Source organism: Plasmodium vivax, chromosome 8, assembly GCF_000002415.2.
Source record: "Plasmodium vivax chromosome 8, whole genome shotgun sequence".
Taxonomy (NCBI): domain Eukaryota; phylum Apicomplexa; class Aconoidasida; order Haemosporida; family Plasmodiidae; genus Plasmodium; species Plasmodium vivax.
The window spans coordinates 420,662-435,126 of NC_009913.1; the positions used below are offsets into that span (position 1 = coordinate 420,662).

The 14,465-nt window shown below is 36.6% G+C and overlaps 3 protein-coding genes across 3 annotated transcripts, besides 6 other annotated features; all 3 read right to left on the reverse strand.

Annotated features, from left to right (window-relative positions):
* The first annotated feature begins 800 nt into the window (after positions 1–800).
* Positions 801–952: a microsatellite.
* A 245-nt stretch (positions 953–1,197) lies between these two features.
* Positions 1,198–1,365: a microsatellite.
* A 2,198-nt stretch (positions 1,366–3,563) lies between these two features.
* Positions 3,564–5,699, reverse strand: PVX_094645 (RAD protein (Pv-fam-e)). The gene is made up of 3 exons (XM_001614346.1): positions 5,550–5,699; positions 5,275–5,390; positions 3,564–5,050 (listed from the first exon to the last, which is right to left on the reverse strand). Exons 2-3 carry the CDS (start codon positions 5,341–5,343, stop codon positions 4,262–4,264), a joined length of 858 nt encoding a protein of 285 aa, XP_001614396.1. The 5' UTR covers positions 5,344–5,390; positions 5,550–5,699; the 3' UTR covers positions 3,564–4,261.
* A 408-nt stretch (positions 5,700–6,107) lies between these two features.
* Positions 6,108–6,129: a microsatellite.
* A 1,146-nt stretch (positions 6,130–7,275) lies between these two features.
* Positions 7,276–8,267, reverse strand: PVX_094650 (RAD protein (Pv-fam-e); the record flags this gene model as incomplete). The annotated part of the gene is made up of 2 exons (XM_001614347.1): positions 7,276–7,989; positions 8,199–8,267. 2 exons carry the CDS (start codon positions 8,265–8,267, stop codon positions 7,276–7,278), a joined length of 783 nt encoding a protein of 260 aa, XP_001614397.1.
* A 3,119-nt stretch (positions 8,268–11,386) lies between these two features.
* Positions 11,387–11,413: a microsatellite.
* Positions 11,414–11,647: 234 nt separating this feature from the next.
* Positions 11,648–11,674: a microsatellite.
* A 286-nt stretch (positions 11,675–11,960) lies between these two features.
* PVX_094655 (RAD protein (Pv-fam-e)) lies at positions 11,961–12,611 on the reverse strand (the record flags this gene model as incomplete). Its single annotated transcript, XM_001614348.1, has 1 exon — positions 11,961–12,611. One exon carries the CDS (start codon positions 12,609–12,611, stop codon positions 11,961–11,963), a length of 651 nt encoding a protein of 216 aa, XP_001614398.1.
* A 293-nt stretch (positions 12,612–12,904) lies between these two features.
* Positions 12,905–12,971: a microsatellite.
* The last annotated feature ends 1,494 nt before the right edge of the window (positions 12,972–14,465 follow it).

The window sequence follows — 14,465 nt, forward strand, 5'->3', positions numbered from 1 at the left end:
CGAACTGGTGACATTCACGATACACTGACTAACGAGGCCACTGTTAAGCTGCAGGGGGGTAGAGCAGGACTTTTTTTTTTTTTTTTGCTATAAAGCTATTTGGTTAATGTAGCTACACGCAAAAAAAAAAAAAAAAAAAAAAAAAAATCGTTAGCTCATAAGCCGTAGTGCTTCACAAACCTGAAATTAATATTGAATTATGGGGCTCTAAGTGCAGTGCATATGTGCTTGGAATATTCTCCTGACATAGACGCATAATTTCCATTCGTAAATAGGTCTTGGCATCTATTTACATTCCGCAAAATTGCGACTATTTCCTCCAGGTGGCAATTTTTTCCATCAAGCTATATTTTCACCAGCTAGCCGTTTCCTGTAGCTAGCAAAAAAAAAAAAAAAACAAAAAAAAAACGTATAATTATCAAAAAAAGGCCTTTTGCATATTTCGCTATTTCTTTACAATAATAGCAGTAAGTACACATTTTCAATCGACTACGGTTTATGATAATGCACTTAAAGCGAAAGCAAGTCTGAGACACTTTAATTTTTATGCTTTCAAAAAAAGCCATATTAATCTACAACATTTTCATGAAACGTTTAGCGTGCATGGAACACATGACGGAGCGCTTTCTCAACACGTATATTATGGCTTGCAGGAATGTTTACGTGAAAGTCGCTTTGTCCTCAATATGGCAGCAATTCTGTAAACGCACTGTGCAATTTATGTAAGAGCGAAAATGTTAAGTCCTTAATTTAACAGTTTTGCATAAGTTTTTTTTTTAAGTACATTTTTAAAGAATGCTGCATTTGGACGTAGCATTATGCGCTATCATAATGGTAAACATACATGAATAAACGCACACGAAATGAATAAATAGACAGACAAAACAATCTATGTATACTGCATAGTAAACGTATAAGGAAGTGTGCAACAGTGCACAATCACGCATGACGCACTTTTAGGGGCAAGTGCGCTAAAAGGGGGGGTTAGTATACATTTTTACTCGCAACATTACACATGCACATCAAAAATTAATATTTTTTTTAAATAAATATTACACCTACGTGCGAACATGCGTTTACACTTGTAATTAATTTCGCTTCTATAGTGCACTAAGCGTTATGCAAAATGTAACAAAATGATGTGCACTAACGTCCCAGTGGGAGGCCCTTCCCCTGCTGCGAAAAATGTAGCATAACGATTGGAAGCACTAATTAGTGCACTGTTTTGTCCATTGCCGAAGTGCATTAGTAGAAATACTTAGATATGCAAAAACATGTTTACTAAAATTGTACGTGAGACCCCCACACTATTAGTGTCCGCAAAGAAAATCCGAACAAGTATCGGGAAATGAGTTAATGTTGGAAATGATTATGCATGTATGTGTAAATAAAAAAAAAAACAAAAAAAACAATATTAAGCTCATGATTTGCACTTTATGCTCTATTAATGCCACATATACAATATGCTATTCTTTTTAAAGCAAACTAGGGCGAATTCTTTTTGAAGGCATGCACAAATGGGTATATTTTTCGTGCATGTTGCATTTCAGCTATGCTTGTACGTATTTAATTAGGTGAAAATTGTGCACTGCATTTTTTTGAGCACTTTATAAAAAAAGCATGAAAAATGCATGAAAAACGCATGAAAACACGCATGAAAACACGCATGAAAACACGCATGAAAACATGCATGAAAACACGCATGATAAAACGATGAGCGCATGCTGAAAGGAAAGAAACGGAATTTCAGTGCCGTCTCTTACTCGTAGTAACCTATAAAATGATATGCTACATACGGTGTAAGACTTAAGCTCGCTTTCATATTTCGGAATGTATAAATGGTTGAGAAAAAAAAGAACTCATGAACATTGCAAAAAATGTGAGAAAAATAAAGACTATTTGTAATGCAAAACGGGGGGCACACTTAAGTGTGAAAAAATAAAGAATTGCTAACATTTCACAGGTTGTTAACAATTTTTATGAATATGTTTATCCACTTTTTATTGGATCATAGGTGCATCAACATAGTGCACCTTTTTTTTTTTTTTTTCCCCTTTTTTCCCCGATTCCTTTTACGCATTAATTATTGTCAATAAAATTGTAAAAAATGCACCGATATTTTCCGAACAAGTGCACCGATATTTTCCCAGTAAATGCACCTTTCAAATAATACTCAAAATGATGGAAACACAAATAAGCTCATTTTCCATGATAAACATAAAATGAGTTCATCATAGCTTAAGATGAATCATTTTAATGCAAAAGAGCGTAAATACTAATTATGCATATTATACTTTTTTCGCTATTTCTGGTATGTAAGAGGGCCATGGAAATCTCACTAATTCGAAATTTTTTTTACAACCCACGCGTTCTTATTAACGAACCGATGTAATTTTTTTCATCATTCTAAGTTACTCGTATCCTTCTCTTTAATCCTTTTAGTTAAGCCATTTTGTAAGCCCCCCCGTTTTTGCAACAGCGTATATTATTCTGACGCACTATGCCTTTCATTATATTATTAGTGCCATATTAGTATACGAACAATTTTTGAGCGATGAAACATTTTTGCAGATATTCCATTGGATCAAAGTAAAGAATTTTTTTACACGGTGACTTAGAACTTTGGGGAATTGCACACTGCAAAATTATTGAATGTTATCTGAAATAATGACAAACTTGTTGCCTCATTTTGCTGGGATAGCATATACTAATAGGTAATTAAAAAATTACCTTAGTAGAGTTGCCTCCCTGTGTCCAGCTTAACAATTTTTAGAGTGTACATATCTACTAATGTGTTTGTAAAGTTCGCACGAAAACTTGCATTACCACATGAAAAACGTACATAAACATAATTTCCAAAGAAAACTAATCTTATTAAGAGCGTACAGTATGAAGAGAAACTTGTTTGACGCTATTCTTAGGTAAATGCTTGTTAATAGACAGCACGGATGGTTAGCATAAACGTATACGCACGCTGTCAAAAAGGATGATGAATATTTTTATGATGAAAAGAACAATACATGAAATAAACGAACAGAATAAGAGGAACGCAAAAGTGGAAATATTTAAAATTTTTATGAGATAGAGTAAAATTATTTTTATAACAAAATTTACTCTCTCAAAAAATGTAGTGCAATTTTTCCATGTGCCATCAGACAAGATGTTGCACGTTGCCCTTCTTCTTAACTTTATCCGTTCTGCTTCCAAAATGGAGGAATGCCGCACATCGTTCCGTTTCGTTTCATTCTTCCTCTTTTTTTTAAAAATTTTTTCCATTTTTTATTCATCCTGTTTTCATTCTGATTATATTTATTTCTTGTTTTTATTTGCCGCTTCACCTTTGTAGCGTTATGCCTTTTGCGCAAAATATTTTCCTCATCTCGATCCATTATTTTGCAAAAAGGAATCACGCATTTTGAAATGCTGAAAAATGAACATTTCAAACGAGGCTACAGTGTTCATTTGGTTGTTCATGGAATCCTCACGTGTTCTTCTACAGTGCTGTTCTAGAGTATTATTCTGTAGTACTCTTCTGTAGCACTTACTTCCTGTGAAATTCGCCTTTCAAATATTGGAAAAATACTTTTCTGTTCCTCCCCTGGCATTCCACATTCTGAAGATAATTTCTTAAACAGACTCGTCAATTTGTCTCCCATTTTTTATACTCCTCCTTTGTGCGAGAGTTGTAACGACCCATAAATTTATATATATATTTTTTTTCTTATAAAAATGAAGCAACCGTTTTTTCCCTTTTTAATGAACGCACTGTTAATTTTTCCTTTGATGGGGTGTGCCCTATAAGCTGTAGTTCCCTCATTTCAGGCAAATTATATTTTACGCAAGTTGGCTTCCTAAATTGGTGAAAGGTATGCCCTCTTCATGGTCATGTTTTTTTTTTCTTTTCTTTACCTCTAAATGTTAGGCGGGGGGGACATCACAAATATATGCATGTGTATACACAGGTTGGCAGATCCTTTTTCTTCCCCTTGGTAAGTTTCCTCTAAGTACGCTTTTCTCTGCTTAGAAGGCATATTTAAATGGATAATTTTTGTTTCCTCTGTGGAGCGGCTCCTCGAATTGCCTTTTCCCCAATCTTGCATCAATTTTGTAGACCTTCTGTTCATCACCTCACGTTTCTGCTTCGCGCACCGTTGCACGTTATCTATTTAATTACTTATTTGTTTATTTTATTTATTTATGTACTTATTTATGTATTTTTTTGCAGCGCACATCCCTCCCCGCTGGAGCAGTTTCCCCCTTTTTACCAACCTCGCTTTTGCTTTCTAATTTTGTCATCAAAGAACTTGACCCATTTTTTTTCCTCCTCTAACAACTTCTTATTCCACAACCAGCTACCATAGTGAGAGAAGGCAGCGTGGTTAATATTTTTAGGGTCTACTACCCTTTCGACATAACTATCGGTGTGCTTTTTGTGAATTTCATTAATAGTTTTCAAATCATTGGTGAGGGCATTTTCACATTCCTTCCAGTATTTTTCCTTATCTTGCTCTTTCATACCACATTCATCAGCTCCTGCAAAAAAGTTCGTTCTTAATTTATCCATCAACCCTTTATATTGCACATTTAGGTACTTACAATAATGGTTAAATACTTTATTCAGTCTGGACTCATTAACTAGCGAACTGAAATTTTTTACTAGCGTGGGTATATCAGTTTTAAAGAATTCTTCTGGGATGGGAAATTGCTTATCTTTGTTTATAGGCAAGAAAGACAAGGCTGCGTACGCGTTTTGCCTTTTAGGTAATGGACCTTCTTCTATGGCTACCACTTTTACTGACCGAGATGGGTGTTTATCATTTGAAACTGTTTCTGTAACGGTTTCCGTAACTGTTTGATGTACTTTTTCCTTTACCTTTCCAGTTACGCCATCCTTAACTGTGAGTGTGCTTTTGGTCGTCACTTTGCTTACCACCTTTCCCCTCAGGGGGGACTTGCTCTCTCTTAATGCCCTCTCGGCTAGCTGCCTGGGTGCACCTCTGCATACGTTCCAGACCTCCGACAAAATGGCGTTGGGCGAGCCCACGGTGTTCTGCGGGAGGGGGGAAAAGGGGAAAAAAGGGGGAAAAGAAAGGTGAAAAAAATGGCAAAAAAAGAGACGAAAAAATTGGCAAAAAAAGAGACGAAAAAATTGGCAAAAAAAGAGACGAAAAAATTGGCAAAAAAAGAGACGAAAAAATTGGCAAAAAAGGAGACGAAAAAAGGTCCCGTTCAGCATGCTTAACCAAACCGTGAGCAACTATAAACGTATCTTACTAAGGAGAGGAAGCTCAAAAGAACAAATATTAGTGCGCTGTCGAATCTCTTCATGGTGAATAGGGTCATACAAAAAGTGAACACTCGTGTCGAATTTTTTACTCCAAATGGAAATTCTACAAGTTAAAATTTGGCAGAAAATATTTTAAAAAAAATTTCTGTCACTAATGATGATTTTTAATTTCTAATATGCTTACACAAAAATGAGAAAAGTAAATGTATTTACCTTTGTGCGAATAAAAAATGGCAAAAAAAAAAAAAAAAAAAAAAATTACTTTTTTATCCTTAAAAATAGCTGCGAGAAAGGAGTGCGTTGGCAGTCCTTATACAAAATTCTGTCAGATAATACTTTTTTTTTTTATTATTTAAAAATGTTAAATATTTCGTGTCGAGGAAGGGGGGTTGTTTAGAAGTGTCACTGTCATGGTCATTGTGATCGTCATATGTGCGGACGAACTTAAACAAGTCGGATGCACCCCTATAAGTGTATGCCTGCCTAATAGGAAAAAGAAACACGCCTAATGAAGCGTACACATAAAAAAGGGCAAGGCACAGCGGAGCGTTACAATTTATGCATGCTTACCCTGCTAAACGAAGAAAATAAAATTTGCAAGAAATGCCATTATGAGAGAAACACATAAATGGGAGAACATACCAACGAATTAATTAAAATGGAATAAGTATTCCCTAAAAGGGATAGCGGTTTATCCTTTTTTTATTACAACAAATTAGTAGCAGTAGTAGTGCAATTTAAAAAAAAAAAAATCCAGTTAGTAACATAAAAAGCTAATAAAATGTGCCGAAGAGCGCTAGCGAATTGCGCCTTCTGAAAGGTGCAAATGTGAAATGACGCAAAAAAAAAAAAAAAAAAAAAGAAAAGCAAAACAGTGTACTCTGTTTGTTCTCTCCAAAATTGTTAAATCCTTTTTTGTGTTGCCTTTTTCTGGAGGATGCTTTTTCATTTTGCTGAAGGTTTTAAGCGGGACGGTACTTTTCCCCCACGTTTTTTTAGCAAATCCTGCAAAACGATATTAATGTAGGGGCTTACATATCATCCTCGCTTGTGCGCATACGCGTACACCTGTTCAAAACTTATATGGCTACTTCCGTATGGGCATATCTTCTAGAGCAGTTGGACCGAATCGTGTCGCGTATATATCTTCACCATTTTTTAAAAACATTTACGTGGTTAGGAAAAAAAAGTTAATTATTTTCATGTATAAAATTTGACAAAAGGAACACACGAAAATGAGCTGCTACAATGCTGCTAATTTTGTTTTCGATGTCCCAGCAATGATATGCCCCCCCTTCGAATCGCTAAATTAATTGTAAAAATATGTTGTGTTTTTATTTATAATGGGCACTACACATCTTTGGGCGTTACTCCAAAGGGCTCACAAGGGGGGATGTTTATTTCACACCCAAGGGGGCCGCCAAATGGACAAGCGAGACGCGCTTCACATTTAACACCGTTACGTAGTTGTCTACCCAGGTGACAGGACAGCACACACGTAGGTAGTATAATTCGAAGGAGGGACCCCTTCATAGTAACTCCAAAGATAAACGGAGGTGTTAATATCCCCCTCCTCCTTCAGGGGGATGATTATCCTCACGGCTGTAGTACACACCTTTTATGGTACTAACAAACATTATCATCATTTTGAAGAAGAATAACAAATGGTTCAACGTTTTTACAAACTATTAAGCTAAAAAAAGATGTAAAACCTATTTGAATGTAAGGGGAAATCATTACATATATATAACTAAAAAAAAAAAAAAAAAAAAAAAAAAAAACGCAGTTATACACCGCCGGTCAAAAATGTATAACGCAGTCGAAACGGAAAAACGGAAGCGACAAATGGTGTTAGCGGCTCTTTATTTATGTCCTTATTTCTTTTTCTTTTTTTTTAAAAAAACCTTCTCAAACTGAAATTTCTTTCTTCCTCTGCACGATTGTTTCTTCCCTTTCTTTTGCGTTAAAGCGCACTGGGCATACCCCCTTCACTTCATGTGCTGCTTATCTCCCTTGTTTTTATAATTTTGCATCTTCTGGGCAAGTTTCTGTACCCACTTTTGCTCATTTTCATTCATTTCTTTATTCCAAGAAAAATCGTGGAGGGACAAAAAAAGTTTAAATTTGATGGCGGGTTGACTGGGCTTTTTCTGGATGTAGGAGTAAAAATTTTTATAGGCAAAATTATTCATCAAATTTAAATCATTTTTCAAGCCATTTTCACACTTGTACCAATATCTCACCATAGCTTCATGAGGAACTCGGTATTTGAATGCCATTTTTTCAGCCAGGCCCCACATTTTATCCGTCATTTCGTTGTAAATTTTATTCAGGTATTTAGTGTGCTGGTGAAATATAATATATTGCTGTCTCTGGCTTAAAATTTGTCCAAAGGAATTTAGCATCTTGTCAATTTCTGCCTTTGATAAATCTTGGGAAACGTCTGACTCTTTAACACCGAATTGCAATTTGATTTTTCTTTCGATAACTTCGGCTTTTTCATCCTTGACGTGCTTATCGTTTTCTGTGGCGTTTATTCCATTTTCATCTGCTATTTTGATGTTGTCCCTTTTCTTTAAACTTCTTACCGAAGAAACGTTCTTCTTTCGGCGCGCCGCCGTTTCGGCCAACTGTCTTGCGAGGTAGCTACTCCCTGGTTGTGACTCCCATGATGGGTTTAATTCCGACGGGCGAGCCCAATCCTGCACAGTTGGAAAAAGCAAACCCGGGTGCGTGCATGCAAAAATGTTTAAAATGTATAAAATGTAGATATGTGCACTTTTACACACACATATGTGGTGGAGAAAGAACTCAGTTTGGAAGGTCAAACAGGCTACAACAACCCTGGGTGGGTTAAATTCCTCCCCCCTTCCCAAGTTAATCTTCTGTCGTGGAATTTTTTTCTTCTTACCAGTGACTGTATGGTCAACAGGGCGAACAGCGCGGGGGTGACAAATCTAGATAGGTACATTTTATTCATGATCACCTTTTTTCACAAATTTGATTAATTATAAATGTAAATATTTCAATTTTTTGATTTTTTCGCAATGGAGCAAAGTTTTCTTAACATATATTTTAACACAAAATGGGCACAGAGTCGCGATTGTTCTGCTTACACAGTTCTGTTCTACACATGTTCTGAAATATGGTTACCTCTTTGCAAATAAAAAAAAAAAAAGAGAGAGATAGAGAGAGAGAAAGAAAGAAAGAAAGAAAGAACGAGAGAGGGTCATCCACTCATATCTCTATACAACGACGGACATGTTTATACATATGTTGCCTTATGACACATACAATGATGTTGGGTAGCATAAAGGTACATAATAATTGGTAAAAAAAATGAAGCAAAGAAAAAGGAGCCGTTGCGAAAAAAAAAAAAAAAAAAAAAAAAAGTAATAATATAATAACAATAAAATAATAATAAAATAAAAAGCCAATATCGTAATAAAATGAAAAAATACTAAAACGTGTACAGTACATTATAGCTGCGACTGCCTAACCGTTAACCTATCATAGAGAGAAAAAAAAAAAAAAATTGCTAAAAAATAACGCTGCAACCATTCCGTCGCGCAAGCGAGCAAAAGCTATAATCTCAGTTTTTAATTCACGATAAAACATCTACTTACATGGTGACCCTACAATTATTTTATTTGTTCGTGCAACTAAAATGCACATATGTAATACCGCCAATTTTTTGAAGCTAAATTTTGCTAACAAGTCGTGTTAGTGAAGGAGGGGCGCGAATTCCAGCCCGTCGTAATTTTAGATAGGTGAAAAGAAAACGATGCAAAGCGACACGATAAAACGAAGAACACCGGCTTGCTTTACAAAAATGACTTTCTTTCTGAATTGTTCTAGAGGCTATTTATGCGTACGTTGCATCGGGTGGAAGGAAGGGGGGGGGTTATGTCAGATGGGTTATGTCAAATGGGTGGGTGTGACGTGTAAGGCTTCTAGTTGATACGCACTTCCTACCTTCAGCACGCCTAGAGGTTCACCTAAAAATTGTAAAGTGAGAGAGGTTCAAATTGGGCGGGGGTTCTCTTCCGCTGCGATGTATGGAAGAATTTGCCTGGTCGGTAGGTAGATATGAGCAAGGGTTGGCAAGTATACTGAGTAGGTTCGCGCGGGTGTGACTAAGCAGGCACGTACAAATGCAGCAAAGAAGCCATGCATAAAAAAATAAAAAAAAAAAAATATATATGTATATACATATATGTATATATGTATATATACGTGTATGTCATACCCTGCGTGTGCACATTCTGACGAACTGTTTTGCAACCGCTCTGCCACTGCTCTACGGCGCAGAGGGCGAAGATGGCAAATTTGCGCATCAGGGTGAACACCCCATTTACTCAAATATTTTGTCCGTGTGGCCACAACGCATGTACATGCTGTGCAGGGCGCCATGAATTCACCTGACAACCAGGGGAAGTCGCTCCCTCTTTTTGCGCCTTTATCGAAGGTGCTGCCATGCGTATTCGCGTAAAATTGTTCCAAAAAAAAGAAAAAATAAAATAAAAAAAAAAAATTACTATTTGCTTTCCCTGAACCCTGTATGCAAATGTAAACTTTTATTCCATTTTTGTGAAAATTATTTTTAGCCTATAAATTTAACAGTAAAAAGTGGCCAAATGGGGTTGGGGTGATAGCGGGCATTGAATTATCCCCCACATCTTTCACATCTGCCGCTACCACCACCGCCACCGCTACACTATTTAAATTATTAAAAGGAGATGTTTGTAGAGAATTCCTTATGCCCGCTGTCCTCATATAAAAGGTCGATTTTATAGGTACCCACATTGTCCACCGCCAGGGGGGGGAAAAATAATCTTCCCATCGGCAAATATATAGTTGCCATGGCATGCACCTATTTCTCACCCCCGGTGTGGGCCTATTCATTTGCCTGAGGTGTGCATTAAAGGGATTTTCTCAAACCGCTTCAATTCAACGGTGTCACTTTTTTCTTGCACAAATTAGTTGCCTATTTTCTTGTAGGATATTTCGCTGGGGGCAATTTTAACACAAGCGAGTTTCCCCAACGCGGGTGTTTATTTTTTTATTCCATTTCGCGAGTTCATGTAATGTAAGGTGCGAAGAGAATGCTCCTCTCCACATAAGGGTAATGGCACACTCGCGTATTAACCCGTGCGACTATGGAAAGGCGAAGGGGGGGAAGCTACCATGGAGTTACTCCAAACAAGCCATTCATTAAAATTGATAGCTCACTAATTTGCACGAATGGAACGACGTTGTGTAGAGCGCTCCACCTGCAAAGTGCACACAGAGCCGCCGAAATATTCCTTTGGTGCCCATTTAATAAGTGGTAAGGCAAAATAAAGCGCTAGCTATTTTGCATCAATGGTAACATGCACATAAGGACCTCTTTAACTTTCGCCTCAAGGGAGATGCAACTTATGCTGCGGGTGTGGAAAGCACTATGGGGTGATAAATAAAATAAGTTGTAAAAATAATGGCGCAAACGGGTGTGCCATTTGGGTGGATTCGTGCCCCTCGTTGGGTCGCCCTCTCGTGAAGGTTCTTCCCCGCATGAACTGATAACCTGCAAAGGGTACCCCCTCGAGAGGACTACACCCCCCGAATACTTCCTCACTGGCGCCGCTCCCCTCGAAGGGTGTACTACTCTTATGGGGAAAAAAAAACAACCATTTCGGCACATTAAAAGGGAAAAAAATAAATTTCGAAGCATCTTCATCAAAATTCGAATTTAAAAATAATAATAAATTCCACAAATGGAAAAGAAAGTAAAGGGAGTCTTTGTTTGATTGGTTTATGAAAAGACACAAATTATTATCGTGGTATGTAAAATAAGAGAGTAGTAACTACCGTGAGAGCTTTTTTTTTTTTTATTTTTTGTTTATGCATGATTGAATGAAAGGCAAAAGCTTTTTGCGCAAATAACAGTATACAAATGTATCACATATAAGTGCATCATACCTTAACAAAATTATTTTTTCAAAAGAAAATAAAACAAACAAAATTAAAACAAAAAAAAATAAAACAAACAAAATTAGAACAAAAAAAAAGGGGAATAAGGGGGGAAAGAAGAAGCGGCAAATTGGGCTAAGGTAACGCGGTGACGCGCGAGGTGGCACATGCACGTACACATACATACGCGCGTATCTACTTGCGTGCACGCATACAATTTCCAACCGGGTGATCTTAAAGCGAATCCGTCCCTCTAGAATGACATTATACAACGGGGATTGGCCTACACATTGAGCCACCTCCGTCAAACAGTACTGAATGTTAAGGTAGAGGAAAAGGGATTGCAGCTTTCGTCCTTTTGGATAGTTAAAAATTATATACCATATACCAGGCGTAGAGGAAGAAATATCGTTTTTCTTTTTTTTTCTTTCTTTTTTCTTTTTTTTTCCACCCCGTGTATCCTCTCCTTTCGTCTCCTTCCTCATCAATATACAGAATGGTGCATATAGCAGTTGAAAGCAAAATATACAGTTTGCGCTTCCTTTAAAAAAAAAAGGTCCCTTCGGCTATGATTTATAGCTACCCTAATGTGAACATCAAATCTTACTGTTATTAATTTGGTGCGAATTTTCTTTTTTTTTTTTTTTACCTTTCCTGTTATTTATTTTCTCATGTGGTGTGCTCCTCCACTCAGCACTCCATTAAGCTATCCTATCCTATCTTATCTCTTTTTATATTTTTTTATATTTTTGGTGAGCACTTGCGTCCATTTCTTATTATTTTCACGTATTTTCTGTTTCCACATACGAACGTAGTCGGCCAGAAACGTTTTAAACCTTGCCATGTCTTCAACGGGAGCGTCCTTAGCAAACTCGAAGAAATGTTTGTAGGAATAATAATTCAAAGTGAACAGATGTCTGCTGACCCCCTTCTTGCATTCCATCCAGTACTGATTTAAATCTTCATCGGGTATATACCGTTTCGAGGCTAATTTATGACACAATTTTTGTAGCTTAATTATCATCTTAGAGTAACGGCGTTGTAAATACGTATGATAATGATAGAAGGTTGTGTACATATCTTTTTCGTTTATGGTTGCACCAAAGGAATTAATAAGTTTTGTTAATTCCTTTTTGGATAACTCCCTAGCAACATCTTCTTCACTAATTCTATATGGCATGGAGTAAGCCCTTGAGGCGTCACCAGATTTACGTTTTCGTTCTTCAATCTTTCGATTTTCTTCTCTCATCATATATTCATATGCAGCTTGGTCTTCCTGCCTGTAATAACCTTTGTTCTTCTTGTGGCTCCTACTGTGTGAATATTCTGATAACTGTCTTGACCGACTGTCATAAAATCGTGTGTACGTCATCCACGGGGAGGTGCTTGAATTTAGCCTATAAGTATCATTCTGCAAAAAAAAAAAAAAAGCGCAAAAAAGGGGTTGTTAAAGTGTACTAAATGGAAAGGCGGCACGGGGCAAAATATTTGACAATGTGGCAATTTCGCCAAATTCCACAGCTGCTGCCAAAGGAGCATCCTTTAGAGACAGCTCCCATTACAGCATATGTTCAACTCTCCCTTTTCTTTGCTTACCAGGATTGTAACAATTAACAGAACAAACAGTGATGAGACGACCGCTCTGAACAAACGACTTCTTTGGAAACTCATCTTCTTGGGACCTTTTTCTTTTTTTTACTAGTCGACTCGGAATGCTAAACTGTGAATATTTTGCTTTTTTACATCTTTCGGGCATCGGAATTGTTCATCATATACATTTAGGTTTACCTGTGGTGGGGGGGGGGACAGGCAGGTGATGGGCGGGTGATAGGTGAGCGACACGTACGGACTTGCTTGCATGGACTTGCTCGAACGGACAAGCCAAATGACGCCTTACTAGGATGCCATTCTGTAAGGTAATGGAAATACTTCAAACCAAACCTAGTTTGACGTATTTTAAAATACTGCATTAAACAAAAAAACAAAAAGAAATGCAAAGGCTGCGGGAAAAAACTCTTATCACAAAATCAAGAATACACTCTCCTTTTAGCCACAACCAATCAGGGATTAATTAACGCATAAAAAGAGAAAAAGCTGGTTTCAAAGGAAAAAAAAAAAAAAAAAAAAAAAAAAAAAAAAAAATTCGTCTTCCTCATATAGTAAATTAAAACATGGACAATTTTCAAAATCAAATAAAAATCATCTCAATAAACTAGAGAGTGGTTTCTCATGATAAGAATAACAAAAACAGATATATAACTTGTTAGAAAAAAAAAATTATAATATTTTAACTAACGTTTACGTGAACGTGAAGATTACTAAAATTTGTAACCATAATTCCTGCGAAGAAGAGAAGGGCAAGAAGAGAGAGGGCACGCAAAGAAAAAAATCGTAATATATATTGCAAGCAAAAATTTTTCGTACATCTGGTATATAAAAAAATATATAAATATGTATAAATATATAAACAACATCTAATTATATAAACATATATATAATATACAAAAAATTATATACATAAAAATGTACCCAAATTGTACAGTTCATGTGGTGCTATAGTCTATAGGTTGTTATAAAACATATGTAGGGCCGAAGCGTCGCATTTTTTTTCTTTTTTTTTTTTTTGCTTGGCAACTCTACAGCGCTAGTCCCTGCGTTTGTACTTGGGCGTTCAAAAAAAAGTTCACTGGGCAAAAAAGTCAATCGTACGTGCAAGTATTTATGCTTATTAATTTGAACGTACAAATTTGTACGTACGAATTTGTACGTATAATTTGTAATACTATATTATATACATAATAACGTAGATTTTTATATTTATTTGCCTCTCTTTTTTTTTACGCTCGCTTTTGCGTTTTTTCCGACAACATATGTACTGTATACTGCCTTTCTCTTCCGGGCGAATAAAAGGCGCGTATTTTATTTTGCCTCAATTTAACACTTTTTTCTTATCTTCGTTTTTTTTTATAGCATTGTTGTGGCCGCTCTGCTAATCCAGAGTTTTGCAAAAGTGCTAAGCGAGTTATTGGCTGAGATTTATTTTCAATAATTTTTGCAAAGCATCGCAGGATGGGGTAACCCTACAGGGGTGAATTACCCTTTCGTGCCAAAATGAACGAAATGGTCATTCGCGAGGTTTATTTGGCGTGCGGCGAAGCAGTGATGCGATGCGATAGGATAGGATATGAGATGTTATTTGATACAGTGTGATGTTGTGTACAATAGA